Raw genomic sequence first — 12,600 nt, forward strand, 5'->3', positions numbered from 1 at the left:
GAATAATAACTGCCTTCTGGCTCATGGTGTTTAACAAATATCATCTAGAATTACTCTTGTGAGTGGTAACCTTTGTATTTATTCGTGAATGACCTCTCTTTGTATTTGTGTCACTTTGTGTTTCTACCTTTTTATTTTATTTTATTGAATTTACTTTCAGTTTATAGTTGACAATAACTTTCACAACAGATTGTGCTTCTGAATATTAATAGGATTTATGTTTCGGCTTGTCCTGTCAATAAAACATCCATGGTATAGCTTTTACTGTTATTTTACTCAAAAGCATAAGTCATCTAAAAACCACATTTTAGTGAAGATTGGGTTTATTATTTCCTAATTCTGTGGTCTTTTTAAAGACTCTGCTTTCTCAGCTTTTAGTGTTGGTTACTGCTTTTTAGTAATCAACTCCATATTAATTAAATTACATAAGAGTTTTCTCCCTAGAATTCCAAAATGTGAGTCTTTTAAAATTGTAGAATGATGTAAGTCAAACTGCAAGAAATGTAGAATTCCAAAGGAGTGAATAATTAGAATTTTGATTATTAGTGTAACTTTTAAAAATTGCAGTGTAAAGGTGCTACTTTTTCAAATTGTGGAGATAAAGATATTTGTATTAACTGAAAATATACTTTCAGACTAATGAAACTGTTATCTTGATAATTATTTGATGAATATATTTTATATGTTTCAGTATATTTATACATATAAGATAATGATATAACAAGTAAATACACATAAGATGATAGTATATCATTTTAAGGAAAATGTCAAGGTTATAATTACTGTAATTCAATAATTATATAATACTTTTGTCACCATTTGAAATCCTTTGTTAACAAATGTGATATAATTTCTAAGAATGACAAAGTGAACTTATGGCATCAAAAATTTTAAAGAGTTGAGAAGCTTTGGAGCATCTGGAATTCTAGATTTGTGGTTTTTAATACTTGCTGCATATTAAAATAATTTTGGGGAATTAAAAAATACTCATACTTAGGTTGTAGCCAAATGAAATAAACTGGAACCTGAATAGGGCCTTAATATTCCTGGTTTTCAAAACCTTCCCAGTGATTCTACCCTGTTATCACTTACAAGAAGCATTCATCTGGGTTTTGGAGCAACCATTTCAAGAGGAACCAGAGAATGACTTTGGATCTTGGCGATGTCATAACTATTTACCTTCAGTGTAGAAAAAGAGTATTGGCCTTATTTTAAACCAGTGGGTTTTGCATGCTCTTACCCTGCTTTCCTTTGGTTTCTTCAGTTTGTGGTTTTTCTTATGGGTTTGTGTGGGTTTCCAACACCACTAGGTTGGACTTATCATTAGTAGTGAAACCTTATTTCATGGATGAGCCTAGGAGGTGTAAAACATTTGCATTTCTTTGAACACCAGGGAGTGAGTTGAAGAGCTTATGTAGCTCCAGCTCCTGAACCAGACTGGTCAAACTGTCTGTGAACAGAGATCTTAAGTGACCTGAAATAAGCACATGGTACTTCTAGTTGGTTACTCCAAGTTTTAGGCACTATGTATTGATTAAATTACATTCCATTTTATTTAGTAATAAAATAATATATTTATATAAAACTTTTTTATGGACAAATATTGAACTTTTAAGAAATAATAGAATAAACAAAAATCAATATATTCTAATTGAAGCTCATTTATAATTGCTTATTTTATTATGTTATTTAAATCATGGTCTTATTTATAGACAATAACACTCATGTCTTACATATAATTAATTGAAATTCTGTGTGTTACAAAATCATTTTTAATGCAGCATTATACTACCTTCGGGCCATCAGGGCTAATTTCCAAATGATTGGTGATACAGTAGAATGTGTTTCTGATCCATTCGTGACATATCCTTTGGACAATTGCACTTTATGCTAAACATTCATCACCATTTCTTGTTGTGGTGGGATCATGTTATTGTCTCAGAGGGCATGTGGCCAGACACAGATGCATTGTTCATGCCTCTGGAAGGCATTGTTTAAACCACTCACTCTGGGATACTACTGTGCTTCTTTACTTCCAGACTGACCCCTGCTCTAAGCAGTGTTGGGGCAATGCCTGGGCTGCCCGAGCCCTTGAAGTTCAAGGAGCAGCACCTGGACTTCTCATGATGGGAGGTCAGAGTCCATGTAAGTGACTTCCTAATTTGGGGGGCTAAATCCCTTCAGCATTTAGGTCTGTATGCAGTTAGTTTTATAAATGGTTATTTCCAGTGTGTTTTATGTCATCGCCTTACCCCAAAGTATTGCCATTGACCTAAAATAAAACTTTAGAAGCCTTTTGGCAAGTAACGAGCTTTGTGTGTCTCTGGTAAAACACCTTGTTCAGAGATAAAATGCACTCAATGTTTTGTTACCCATCAGTATTTTCAGTCCCATGAAAATATTCCTTTGATGAAATTGGAGTTACTTTGAAATTTAGCATCAATTAAGAGAAAACTTAGTATAGTACAATAACAATTTTCTTTTGGACTTCAAAGCTGAGCAGAGCTTTGTTTGACAGGCATAAGGCAGATGTGGCAAAGGTGAAAAATTTATATCTTCGAGAATAGTTTTAATTTTGTAATAGTTAAAGCATTGTTACTGAGCACTGTTGCTTAGTACAGTATCCTTTCTTTTCAGTGATATTAACCCATGAATTCCCAATCATGTACTTCTTCTCAAAGGTAACAAACAGTTTGGAAAACTGTATCAGAAAGTATTTAGTGAGTGTACCGGTGGGTGTAGAAATAGTGGAAATAATGTTCTTTTGTCATAAGTTGCCCAGACCTGGGTTTGAGTTTTTCCTATTAGGTAAAATAATGAAGTTGTGGTACTTTTTTTAAGATGGAATTTTCATTAAAAATAGAAGAAAGTGATGAAATAATAGAAAATATTTATAATACCATCAAGTTTTTATTTTCACCAAGTCCTGAGGATCTGAGTCTCTTTTCAAATACTTTTGGAATTGTTATAAATTATATGGTAATGGTGTTTGAAGTCCATTTGAAGACAATTTCTTTGTACAGTTGAACTCTTCAGAATTTTTCTGTAAGAGAATGCTTTGATTATACAGAAAGGAAAAAGTTCTATAGTAAATAAAGATTAAAATTAGCTTCTTTATGTCTATCTAATGGCTTGGATCTAACTTCAGTAAACAAATTTGAGTGACTAATGTCAAACAAATGAATGTTTTATATATGTCTACTCTCCTTAATTGAATCCATCTTATAGCACATAAAAATAATGAGAACTGGAAAGAGCATGGAACATGTGGTAAAAAGCCAGGTAGACTTTAGATTCCTGTTCCTCTGCTTCCTGGGGGATCATTTAAGTTTTCTCAGCATCATATCTAATTACCTATTTTGTCTACCCTACTGGGTTGTTGTGGAAACCAATTACATCTGTGAAAGTACTTGAACTATAACATGCTATACAAAATTTGTTAATCTTTTAAATGTGACATTTAGAACAAAATATTTAAAATAATACAGGCATTTTATCCAACAACTTCATTATCTAATTTTATTTTTCTTAAATAAACAAGAAACAAAGTGATCAATATATAGTGGGCTAAAATGCAGGAATAGCATCAAAATACTTATGAAAATCAGCTTTGGTTACCATGGCATGTCCTGGATCAAATTCTTTGTTAGCCCTCCTTCCCTTCTCCCCTCTCTAACTTCTACTCCTGCCTCTTTCTTTCTCTCCTTTGTTTCTTTCACCCTATTCCTTCCAACCAGCTTTCCAAGTTTGGTAGGATTTTCCTGTTTGTCTTTTGACCTTAAGTTTTATACCCTATGAATCCTTCTTTATTGGTATTACATTTCTTCGATATTCTCTTGGCAGGTTTTATATGAAGAATTTTTGACATTTTCCCCTTGATGTTTTATAGTTGGACAAGTTGAAGTTCTAAGCTGCTGGACCAGAAAAAGGAGAGTGGTCCTTGGTCCCCAGTGAATAATAAAACCACAGGTAGTGTTGACAGGTGTGTATCGTCACACTTCAGTTGAGACTGTTCTGTGGTTTGAATCCTTTTAACTGTCTCTGACATACATTTACAATTAAATCTTTTTTAAACCATACCACCACATGTTTAGCATGAAGTAGCTCAGACAAGGATAGAAACATAGAAAAGAAATGAATAATAAAGAAAGTAGACAGTTTGAGAAGAAACATAGAGAAATCTGAATGCATAAAGAGGATAGCAGTCAAAGGTGAGTTTTTCAATGAAAGGAAGGCTGTTGGATGAGAAAGAAAGACAAATAAACCTCCTTTTACCAGTATTGCTGTAGTTGGTCAGGACTGATTTCAGAAAAGTTGTCTAGGGCTCTTGATCCCCAGGAAAAGAGTGCACATCAGGTGACCTATGCCAAGAACCCTGGAAAGGGAGAAAAAGCCAAAAGTGGACACAGGAGGTAAAAAACTCATTTATCTTGGCATTCATAGTTTAAACATGGTACACTTCTGAGGGATATCTGTTTTTGAAGCTATTTAAACTCATTAGCACCAAATAAATTCTTGCTATGATTCTTTATTATTGGTTGTTTTTGAAACCTGAAGCTGAAAGACTGGTTTAGAAAACTCAATATTTGTGTGAACACTGTTTACCATTCCATGATTCCCCTAAGGCAGAAAATTGAGGCTGCTTTTTCTCCAGTGTTCTCTCCTCATGTCTTTATTATAATCAACCTTTTCACTCTCTCATTTTCTTCCTGTGTGTCTTCTTTTCTTCCTTATTTTCTATTCACCTACTCCACTTTAGAATGATTTCCTCAGATTTACAAGTCCTAACATGGCAATGTAATATCTTTGAAATATTTTTCCTCAATCTTATCAATCATGCATGGTATCAAATAATAGGAAATTCATGTGCTAGAATGAATTCTCTAGTTGTTTCTGCTGCAAAAGAACTGGTATTATGAATGTATAAAAGTTGAAAACAATTTTCAGTAACTTGGGTTATTTGTGATCATCATTCTGAGTTTTAGAATTTAGAATTATGTATGTAAATACCAGAACTTTGGGAAGATGGTATTTAGATAGATCTACTCTTTTCTGAGGGTTAGGATCTGGTAAGATCTGAGAAGGATCTGAGAAGATTAGCCTCTGTTTACTTGAGATTTTTTTCCTTTACCTGGTCTCCCACAGTTGAATGATAGTTGAGCTGCTGTAGTGACCTCTGTCTCTCAGGTGGGGATGTTGTTACAAGCTTGTCTTTGTTTACATTTTTTGAAAATGCCCCCCTGGCTGGGCATGGCGATGCACACTTATACTCCCAGTGACTGGGGAGGGTGAGGCGGAGGATCGAAAGTTTGAGGCCAGCCTCAACAATTTTGCAAGACCCTGTCTCAGAAAGTAGAAAGGCCTGGGAATGTAGCTCAGTGGTAAAGTACTCTTGGGTTTGACAACTGCCCCCAACTAGCCCAACCCCCCAGAAACAATGCCTTCTCTGAGTCACAGGAGTCTAACAAGGTACTTTTCTTTTCAGGTGTGGCATGGCATTGAAATTGGGTTGGATTTAGACTCCTACTTGCTGCCAGGGAACTTTTGCACATGAATAAATCGTACAACCATATGCAGTAGCCCCTGAGAAAAATGTGAATTTTCCCCTAAAATATGATGAAACTTTTTAAAATACCAGGTCCCCCAAATATAGTAAAGGCTTTTTTTTCCCCTCAGTTTTAATTAATAAACAAATTGTTGACTTTTGGAATTAGGAGATTCTCAACGTTTTCTCTGTCAAGTTTTCAAAGTTTTAAATAAAGTAATATTCTAGTGATATAATATTATTAGAAAAGTGATTGAAATATCAGTATTGTTTCTGTGCTAACTTAATGACGTTTGGGGATAAAAATAATACAGGGCTGGAGATACAGCTCAGTTCGTAGGGTGCTTACCTGTCAAGCACAAGGCCCTGGGTTCAATCCCCAGCACCACCAAAAAAAAAAAAAAAAAAAAAGAAAATAATACAATTTAAATTAAAGATTACAATTTCGAATACTATCATGGGTCAATGAGATTGTGACATTAAATGTTGAGTGCCAGCCTTGGTGCACAGACAACTTTGGAATCTGTGCAGTAGAACTAAGATACACAATCTATATGCCTACCTTCCTTTCTCTCTCTGTCTCTCTCTCTGTCTCTCTCTGTCTCTCTCTCTCTCTCTCTCTCCCTCCCTCCCTCTGTCCCTCCTTCTTTCTCTCTTTCTCCTTTTAATACTTGAGTTCAGGTTTTAAGACCATATGATGAAGAAGTAATGAGCAGAATGGGGAAGATTTCTGATTAAAAAAATTTCACACTTAAAGTTGTGATATTCCTCTTAAATGCATTGAAAAACATGAGTGAATTGAAATGAAAAATGGACTTTGAATATATAACATGATCTGCAATTTGCTCTGATAATGTGGATAAAGTTTGTATCATCTGGAGAGAGAAAGACCACAGGGGAGGCTGATGTGGGATAGGAAAGGGGAGGCTACTCTGTCAGGAAGTAGACAGCAGAGGTGTGAGGCCACGTGGCTTTAGTTTCTTTGGAGTCAATTATCAAAAGATAATAGAAAGGGAAAAACAAAAAAATAATAACAGCAGCAATAACAAAAAGGACATGAAAAAGAAATAAGCATTGAGGAGTGTGGGGAAAAGAAACAACTCAAGAAGAAGTATATTAAAATTTCAATTAGAACTTTGCATGCCATAGAAGAAGACAGCAGAGGGTGTTTATTCTTTTACTAATTTTTATTTCTTTAGGCTCATTACGTAGAAAAATTGAACTTACTGTTCTTATGTTTGATAATGATCAAAGAACTTTAAGCAAGTTTAAAGTAAAGCTCAAGTAAACATTTTTAAGATTATCTCTAAAACTTGTTAAGTGTGCTTAATTTCTTTTAGAACTGAACATTTTAGCTGTTTTTTTCTTCTTTTCTTCCCCTCTGACTGTGGCATTAATAGCCATAGGCCAAGTGACAACATCATTGTTTTTAGTCAAAAGGATTAATAAAAATGTAAGAGGATTAAGCATTTCAGGTCTGGCTCTATACTTAATCAGAGAATATTGGTTTGAAGCCAGTATACTATACATGCTAATTGATTGGTACTTTGAAGTAATATGGAAGATTACCTCCTCTGAGATGTTCAAATAGGGCAGTGTTTCTCAACCAGCAGCAATTTTGCTCCCAGGAAACAAGTCAATGTTTGGAGACATATTTGATCGTCATATTTGGGGATGGAGTCGTTCTTACTGGAATCTAGTGAGTAGACACCAGAGATGGTACTAAACATTGTACAATGCCCAGGAAAGACCTCGAAACAAAGGGAATGAACATATCCAAAATGTCAGTCATGCTAAAGTTGGGAAACCATGATCTAGGAATATTTACAATTTGACTTTTTTTTTTTCTTCCATTTCCTCCTTTTTTTCTTCATCCCTCTTTTTTTTTTCATTTGTTCTTATTATACATGATGGTAAAATGTATTTTGGCATATTAAACATATTTGGAGCATAACTTCACATTCTTCTGGTTGTACATGATGTAGAATTACATTGGTGTGTAATCATATGCACATAGGATAGTAACATCCGATTCATTCTTCTTTCTATTTCCATTCCCCCTCCCTTCCCCTCATTCCCCTTTGCCTAATTAAATTTATTCTATTCTTCCCTAACCACCTTATTGTGAATTATCTTCCACATCCACATATCAAAGAAAACATTCGGCCTTTGGGTTTTTTTGGGATTGGCTTATTTCACTTAGCCCTATATTCTCCACTTCCATCCATTTACTGGTATTAATTAGGTTTGTGTCACTTGGTGTGGCGATGAGTAAGTGGCTGTCTTCAGCTCAATGAGATTTTTGCTGCATCAATTCTCAAGGTGCAGCATTGTCCAGGATGCAAAGGGAGACCAGACGCATGCTGCAGTTGTATGACCTTGGACATGTTATTTAGTCTTTCATTTCTTTATCTCTAAAACTCAGAATTAAACAAGATTAATGGTGTCTTTTAGCTCAGCAAAGTCAGAATAACTTGCAAAGTCATTGATTCCACCTGACTTGAATGTCCACTGTGTCACATGATGTGCTAAGAATGAAATGACAAAGAAGATGTAGTTCTGACTTTTGAATGTCTGTGGTTTAGTTGAGGAGCTCAACAACTCCACAAAAGGGATCCTACACCATGATAAGAGTCCTATTAAGGTGTGATCACAGGACTATAGTAAGGAGGGGAGCTGCTGTCGGTGATGAGTGTGGTAAGTCCTGCAAGACAGGCTCTGACCGGGCCCTTGGAAAGGAAGAGGAATTTGCCTGAAGAAGGGGAGAGAGGGATTTCCAGATGGAAGGAACAGCAGAAACAAAGGCTTAGGATTACGAAAAAGCAAAACAAAACAAACCCTGGTATGTTGAGTAATGTTGAAAAGTTTCAGTGTGTCTGGGACATGAAAGTCACTGAATAAAAACACTCTTCTTGTATTGCCTTAAAATATAAAAAAATTCAAAGTGAATCTTAAAGCTATGAAAAATCATGGTTTCCACCTACCGCGAGTCACACTGTGGCCATTCATTCACTTCCAATGTGTGCATCACAAGCACAGACAGCTTCAATTGCAGGCTGGGGATTCCTTCGGGCTCTGTCTCTGCTACTTAACTTGTCATAACTTGAGCTTGATTCGCAGCTTCATTGCTAACACTGGGACTCGTGTTGCAGAAAAGTCAGGCATAACACATCCAATTAAAAAAAAAAATAAGAGGGCCTGATATTTTCCCCATCAAGTTCCCTTGAAGTGACTGAATTTTAATAACCCCTTTGAGGCTGTGGATTTAGGTAATTAAAATTGCTGATTTAATTCACAAACTCAGGTGAACCAAGTGTAGCACCATTCCATTTCGTGTTTCCAAAATCAGTAAAGAACCTGGTAGCAGAACACTGACCATAGGCAGCACCTGCTTTTGGCTTAGGATGACAATGCTGGCTTAGGGTGGCTTAGGGTGATGGTGCCTCATGCTTGCTGAATGAGAGGTTCTCTGCATGACCTCAGTGTAGCCATGACACTCAGTTTTCTTTAGTAGAAAGTCAGAAACAGGACACTGAGGGAAAGTGGTCTTTGTAATGTCTATAAAGAGGTAGAAGAATTTTGCACAAGTTTTCCCTAACATGTCTGACATTTCTCCTCAGGAAGGGAGTTTTCGTGGAATAACTTTCTCTAGCTCTCCTTTGGACATCTCCAGATATAAAGGGAAATTATGTAGTAGATATCACAGGGACTTGATGCAAGTTCAGGAAATCTGTCTTCTGTTTCCAGCCAAGCAGCTGACTTTCTGTGACACTTTACTTCTTGATGTCTGAACTCTTTCTAGAAATAAATCTAAGGATACCTGCTGTTCCTCGATTAGGACTTATGAAGTAATGTCTGCGGAGCATGTGAGAAGAAAAAGGTTTTATAGCACAAAAAGAGCATTTTTTCCACCCATTAATATCACCACTTTGTTCCTTATTTATGTTATTTCTAAGTAGTCTGACATTTGGCAAGTTCTCCACCACCCCACCCCCTCAGAAGGTAAAAATCATGATTAACTATTCAGTATGAATTTGTCACAACCTTGTTTAACCTAATAAATAGCCCAGAAAAGAGCAGACTTGGCTGGAGTTAAATCAGTACTGCTTTTCTAATTTGGCCACTAAAATAAGCCAAGGCTTTTTAATCTGGATTGAGCTAAGGGGGAATGTTCAGAAATCAGGGTGTGAGTGCATTCTCCCAGAAATCACCGGATAGCAGCTCCTTCTGTCAGCTTGGGGAGAGGAAGAGGAGGCAAAATAACTGCATTCAAGGCCAACACGTTCTGCTTTGCTCTCTACCAGTAGTATAGTAACAGGAGGACTATGAGGAAGAGTTAGTGGATAAGCAGTCTTGAGTATGACACATGAAAATTTAAAATAAAGAATGTAAAGGCAGTTCTTTATTATTTAATAGGTGATGCACTTACATCCTTTCATTGTCTATTTGGTTTTGCTTTCTAAAGGAAAAGAAATCATTTACTTCATGCCTTAAAGCAGGAGAAGCTCCCGTGTTAATGCAGGAGGTGAGATGATTAAATTATGAGAGCTGTAATCTAGTTGGTGGATTCAGTCATTGGATTAATAATTTCAAAGGACCCAAACAATAGAGTAAGCTAGCCATGGACTGAGACCTCTGAAACCATGAGTCAAATATAACCTTTTTCTCCTCTAAGTTGTCGTTGTTGGGTATTTTGGCTAGAGTGATGAAAAGCTGACTAAAATGTTGTTCTCTGCATGAAAGAAACACAAATACTTACTTTTTGTCTTTCTTTATAATAGTTGAGAAATTCTTACAAAATGCAGGTGTTGTGATAACATGTAAGAATGATGTTTCTTATGATATGAGAAAAATATGCATATAATAGAAGAGTAACTATAAAGTGGTCTTGAATAATATGTTATTATTTATATTAGGAAATGAATAACAATAATAGGAGCAAATTCCTATAAAATGCTTATTGGGTTTTAAGCACTCCTCTAAGTACTTCTACATTTCATTCCCAGAAATTGTGAAGCAGGATAATTATTTTCCCTGTTTTGTAGATGACTCTCTGTTGTTTGTAAATACAGTTGCACAACTTAATTTGCAAGAGAAACAACTAATAAAATATAGTTTATAATTTACTTCATGGGTTATGGATACAAAGTATTAGTTACTTTTCTTGATATCATGAAGCCAAGACATTGACTCTGTTCCATGACAAAAGTCTGAAAAATATAGAGAAGTTTTAATACTGTAGGAGAGTTGTTTTGAATAGAAATTTGATAGTTTTCAGTTCTGAATTTAATTTTCTTAAGCTTCTTCTGTCCTTAACTTAATTTTTATACAGTTAAGTTTCTTTGGGGTTTACATTTCTCTTCCTTTAAAGTTAAAAAATTTGAATGTGATTGAAGATTGCAATCATTGACTTCATATTCTGCTCAGGGTGGTTCTCCATTCAGCAGCTCATTCTGAAGTACACTCTTAACACAAAGCGAGAGTGTGGGCTGAGGAAAGATGAGTGCTTAGCAGACATCTGGGCTGGATGTATAGTAAGCAGACCTGGATGACTAGGTAGTGAAGTGGAAGTGTTGCCAAGCAGATCAGTAAGGATGTTGGTTGACGGGTAGATTTCAGTTGTGAGTAGAAGCAGTGGGGAGTTTGCATGAAAGGCACTGGATATTATGGGGGTAGTATGTCGCATCAATTATCTCTGCCTACTCAGAAGCTCTCTTGGGAAAGCTCAGGAATACATGAAGAGAGGTGAGGAACAAAGGCAAGAGACCCATCAGACAGGTGACATCAGAAATTCCCCCAGTTAGCACTCATGAAATCCTTCCCACCCCTATTTTGTGAACCTATAGCATTACTGTTTCAGTTCTGTGGCACATTACCATATACATTTGATCTTGTTGAAAAATTTCCATGAAAATGTCGTTTAACTGTTTCTCATACCACCATGGATTCTTTTTTTTTTCTTTTCTTTAATTGTTTATATAGTTTTTTTTTTTTTAGTTTTATAGACTGCATTTTGATTCATTGTACACAAATGGGGCACAACTTTTCGTTTCTATGGCTAATACAATCAATGATGTAGACTTAATGGACATGTATAAAGTATTTCATCCATCATCGAGTGAATACACTTTCTTTTCAGCAGCTCATGGATGCTTTTCCAAAAATAGACTATATGCTATACCACCAAGAAGCCATTAGTAAATACAAAACAAATAGAGTTACTACCTTGTATTGTATCAGACCATAATGGAATACAATTAGAAATCAATGATAAAATAAAAAACAAAAATTACTCTTACACCTGGAGACTAAATAATATGCTATTGAATGATGCAATGATAACAGAAGACATCAGGGAGGAAATAAAAAAAAATTCCTAAAGGTAAATGAGAACAATGACACAACATATTGCAATCTCTGGGACACTCTGAAAGCAGTACTAAGAGGAAAGTTTATTGCATTGAGCTCATACATGGATACTTTATACTGGGAGATTTTCAGTTGATTTAAAAAAAAATTATAAATAGAAAGTGAGTATTCCTGAGAAAGTATCACTCATTCCTGATTAATACCATATTTTACAAAGTTCTGTCTGAACAACTGCTTACACTAAAACAAAAGGGAAGATCAATAAATAAAGATGAATTACAATCCTTTCAATTGGGGATGCCAATCAGCATCTATAAAAGCCACTCAACTCTGAAGATAGACCTTAGCCATGAAGCCAGAAGTAAAGAATGGGAATAAAAAGTTAGTACTACTTTGAGTATTTTGTTCTGAGATTTAAACTGCAGATTTACTTCCTTTTTCAGAATTTGTTTGTGATCTATTGTTATTAAAGAGGTATAGAATTATTTGTTAGAAACATCTTTTAAAACACTTAGAACCAGTAATGTATTCCATGTTCCTTTTAATTCTGTGAAAAAACCCTTCCATTTTATATGCATTGATTTGGTAGTTTAAATTTCCCCTAGGAAAATAAACTTTTCTGAATGTGAAATAAATTTTGATATTGAATTTTATTAAATGTTAAAGAGCTATTAAAGCTGCAGTAT

At 35.2% G+C, this 12,600-nt stretch overlaps 1 protein-coding gene across 6 annotated transcripts in view; it reads left to right on the top strand.

Moving 5' to 3' along the window:
* TLL1 (tolloid like 1) overlaps nt 1-12,600 on the top strand; it is a 205,825-nt gene that overhangs the window by 31,384 nt on the left and 161,841 nt on the right. Inside the window, exon 2 of one of the 6 annotated variants that reach the window (XM_079143347.1) lies at nt 2,040-2,145. The exons of 4 other annotated variants lie outside the window; for them this stretch is intronic. In XM_079143347.1, coding sequence (XP_078999473.1) covers nt 2,124-2,145 — 22 coding nt within the window. In that variant the 5' untranslated portion in view covers nt 2,040-2,123. Of the gene's footprint in view, nt 1-1,729; nt 3,983-12,600 lie in introns of those variants that run through there. One more of the 6 variants, XM_079143348.1, reaches the window with a different exon arrangement.

The sequence above is a fragment of the Sciurus vulgaris genome (genome assembly GCF_902686455.1).
Source record: "Sciurus vulgaris genome assembly, chromosome: 5".
Classification (NCBI taxonomy): Eukaryota; Metazoa; Chordata; class Mammalia; order Rodentia; family Sciuridae; genus Sciurus; species Sciurus vulgaris.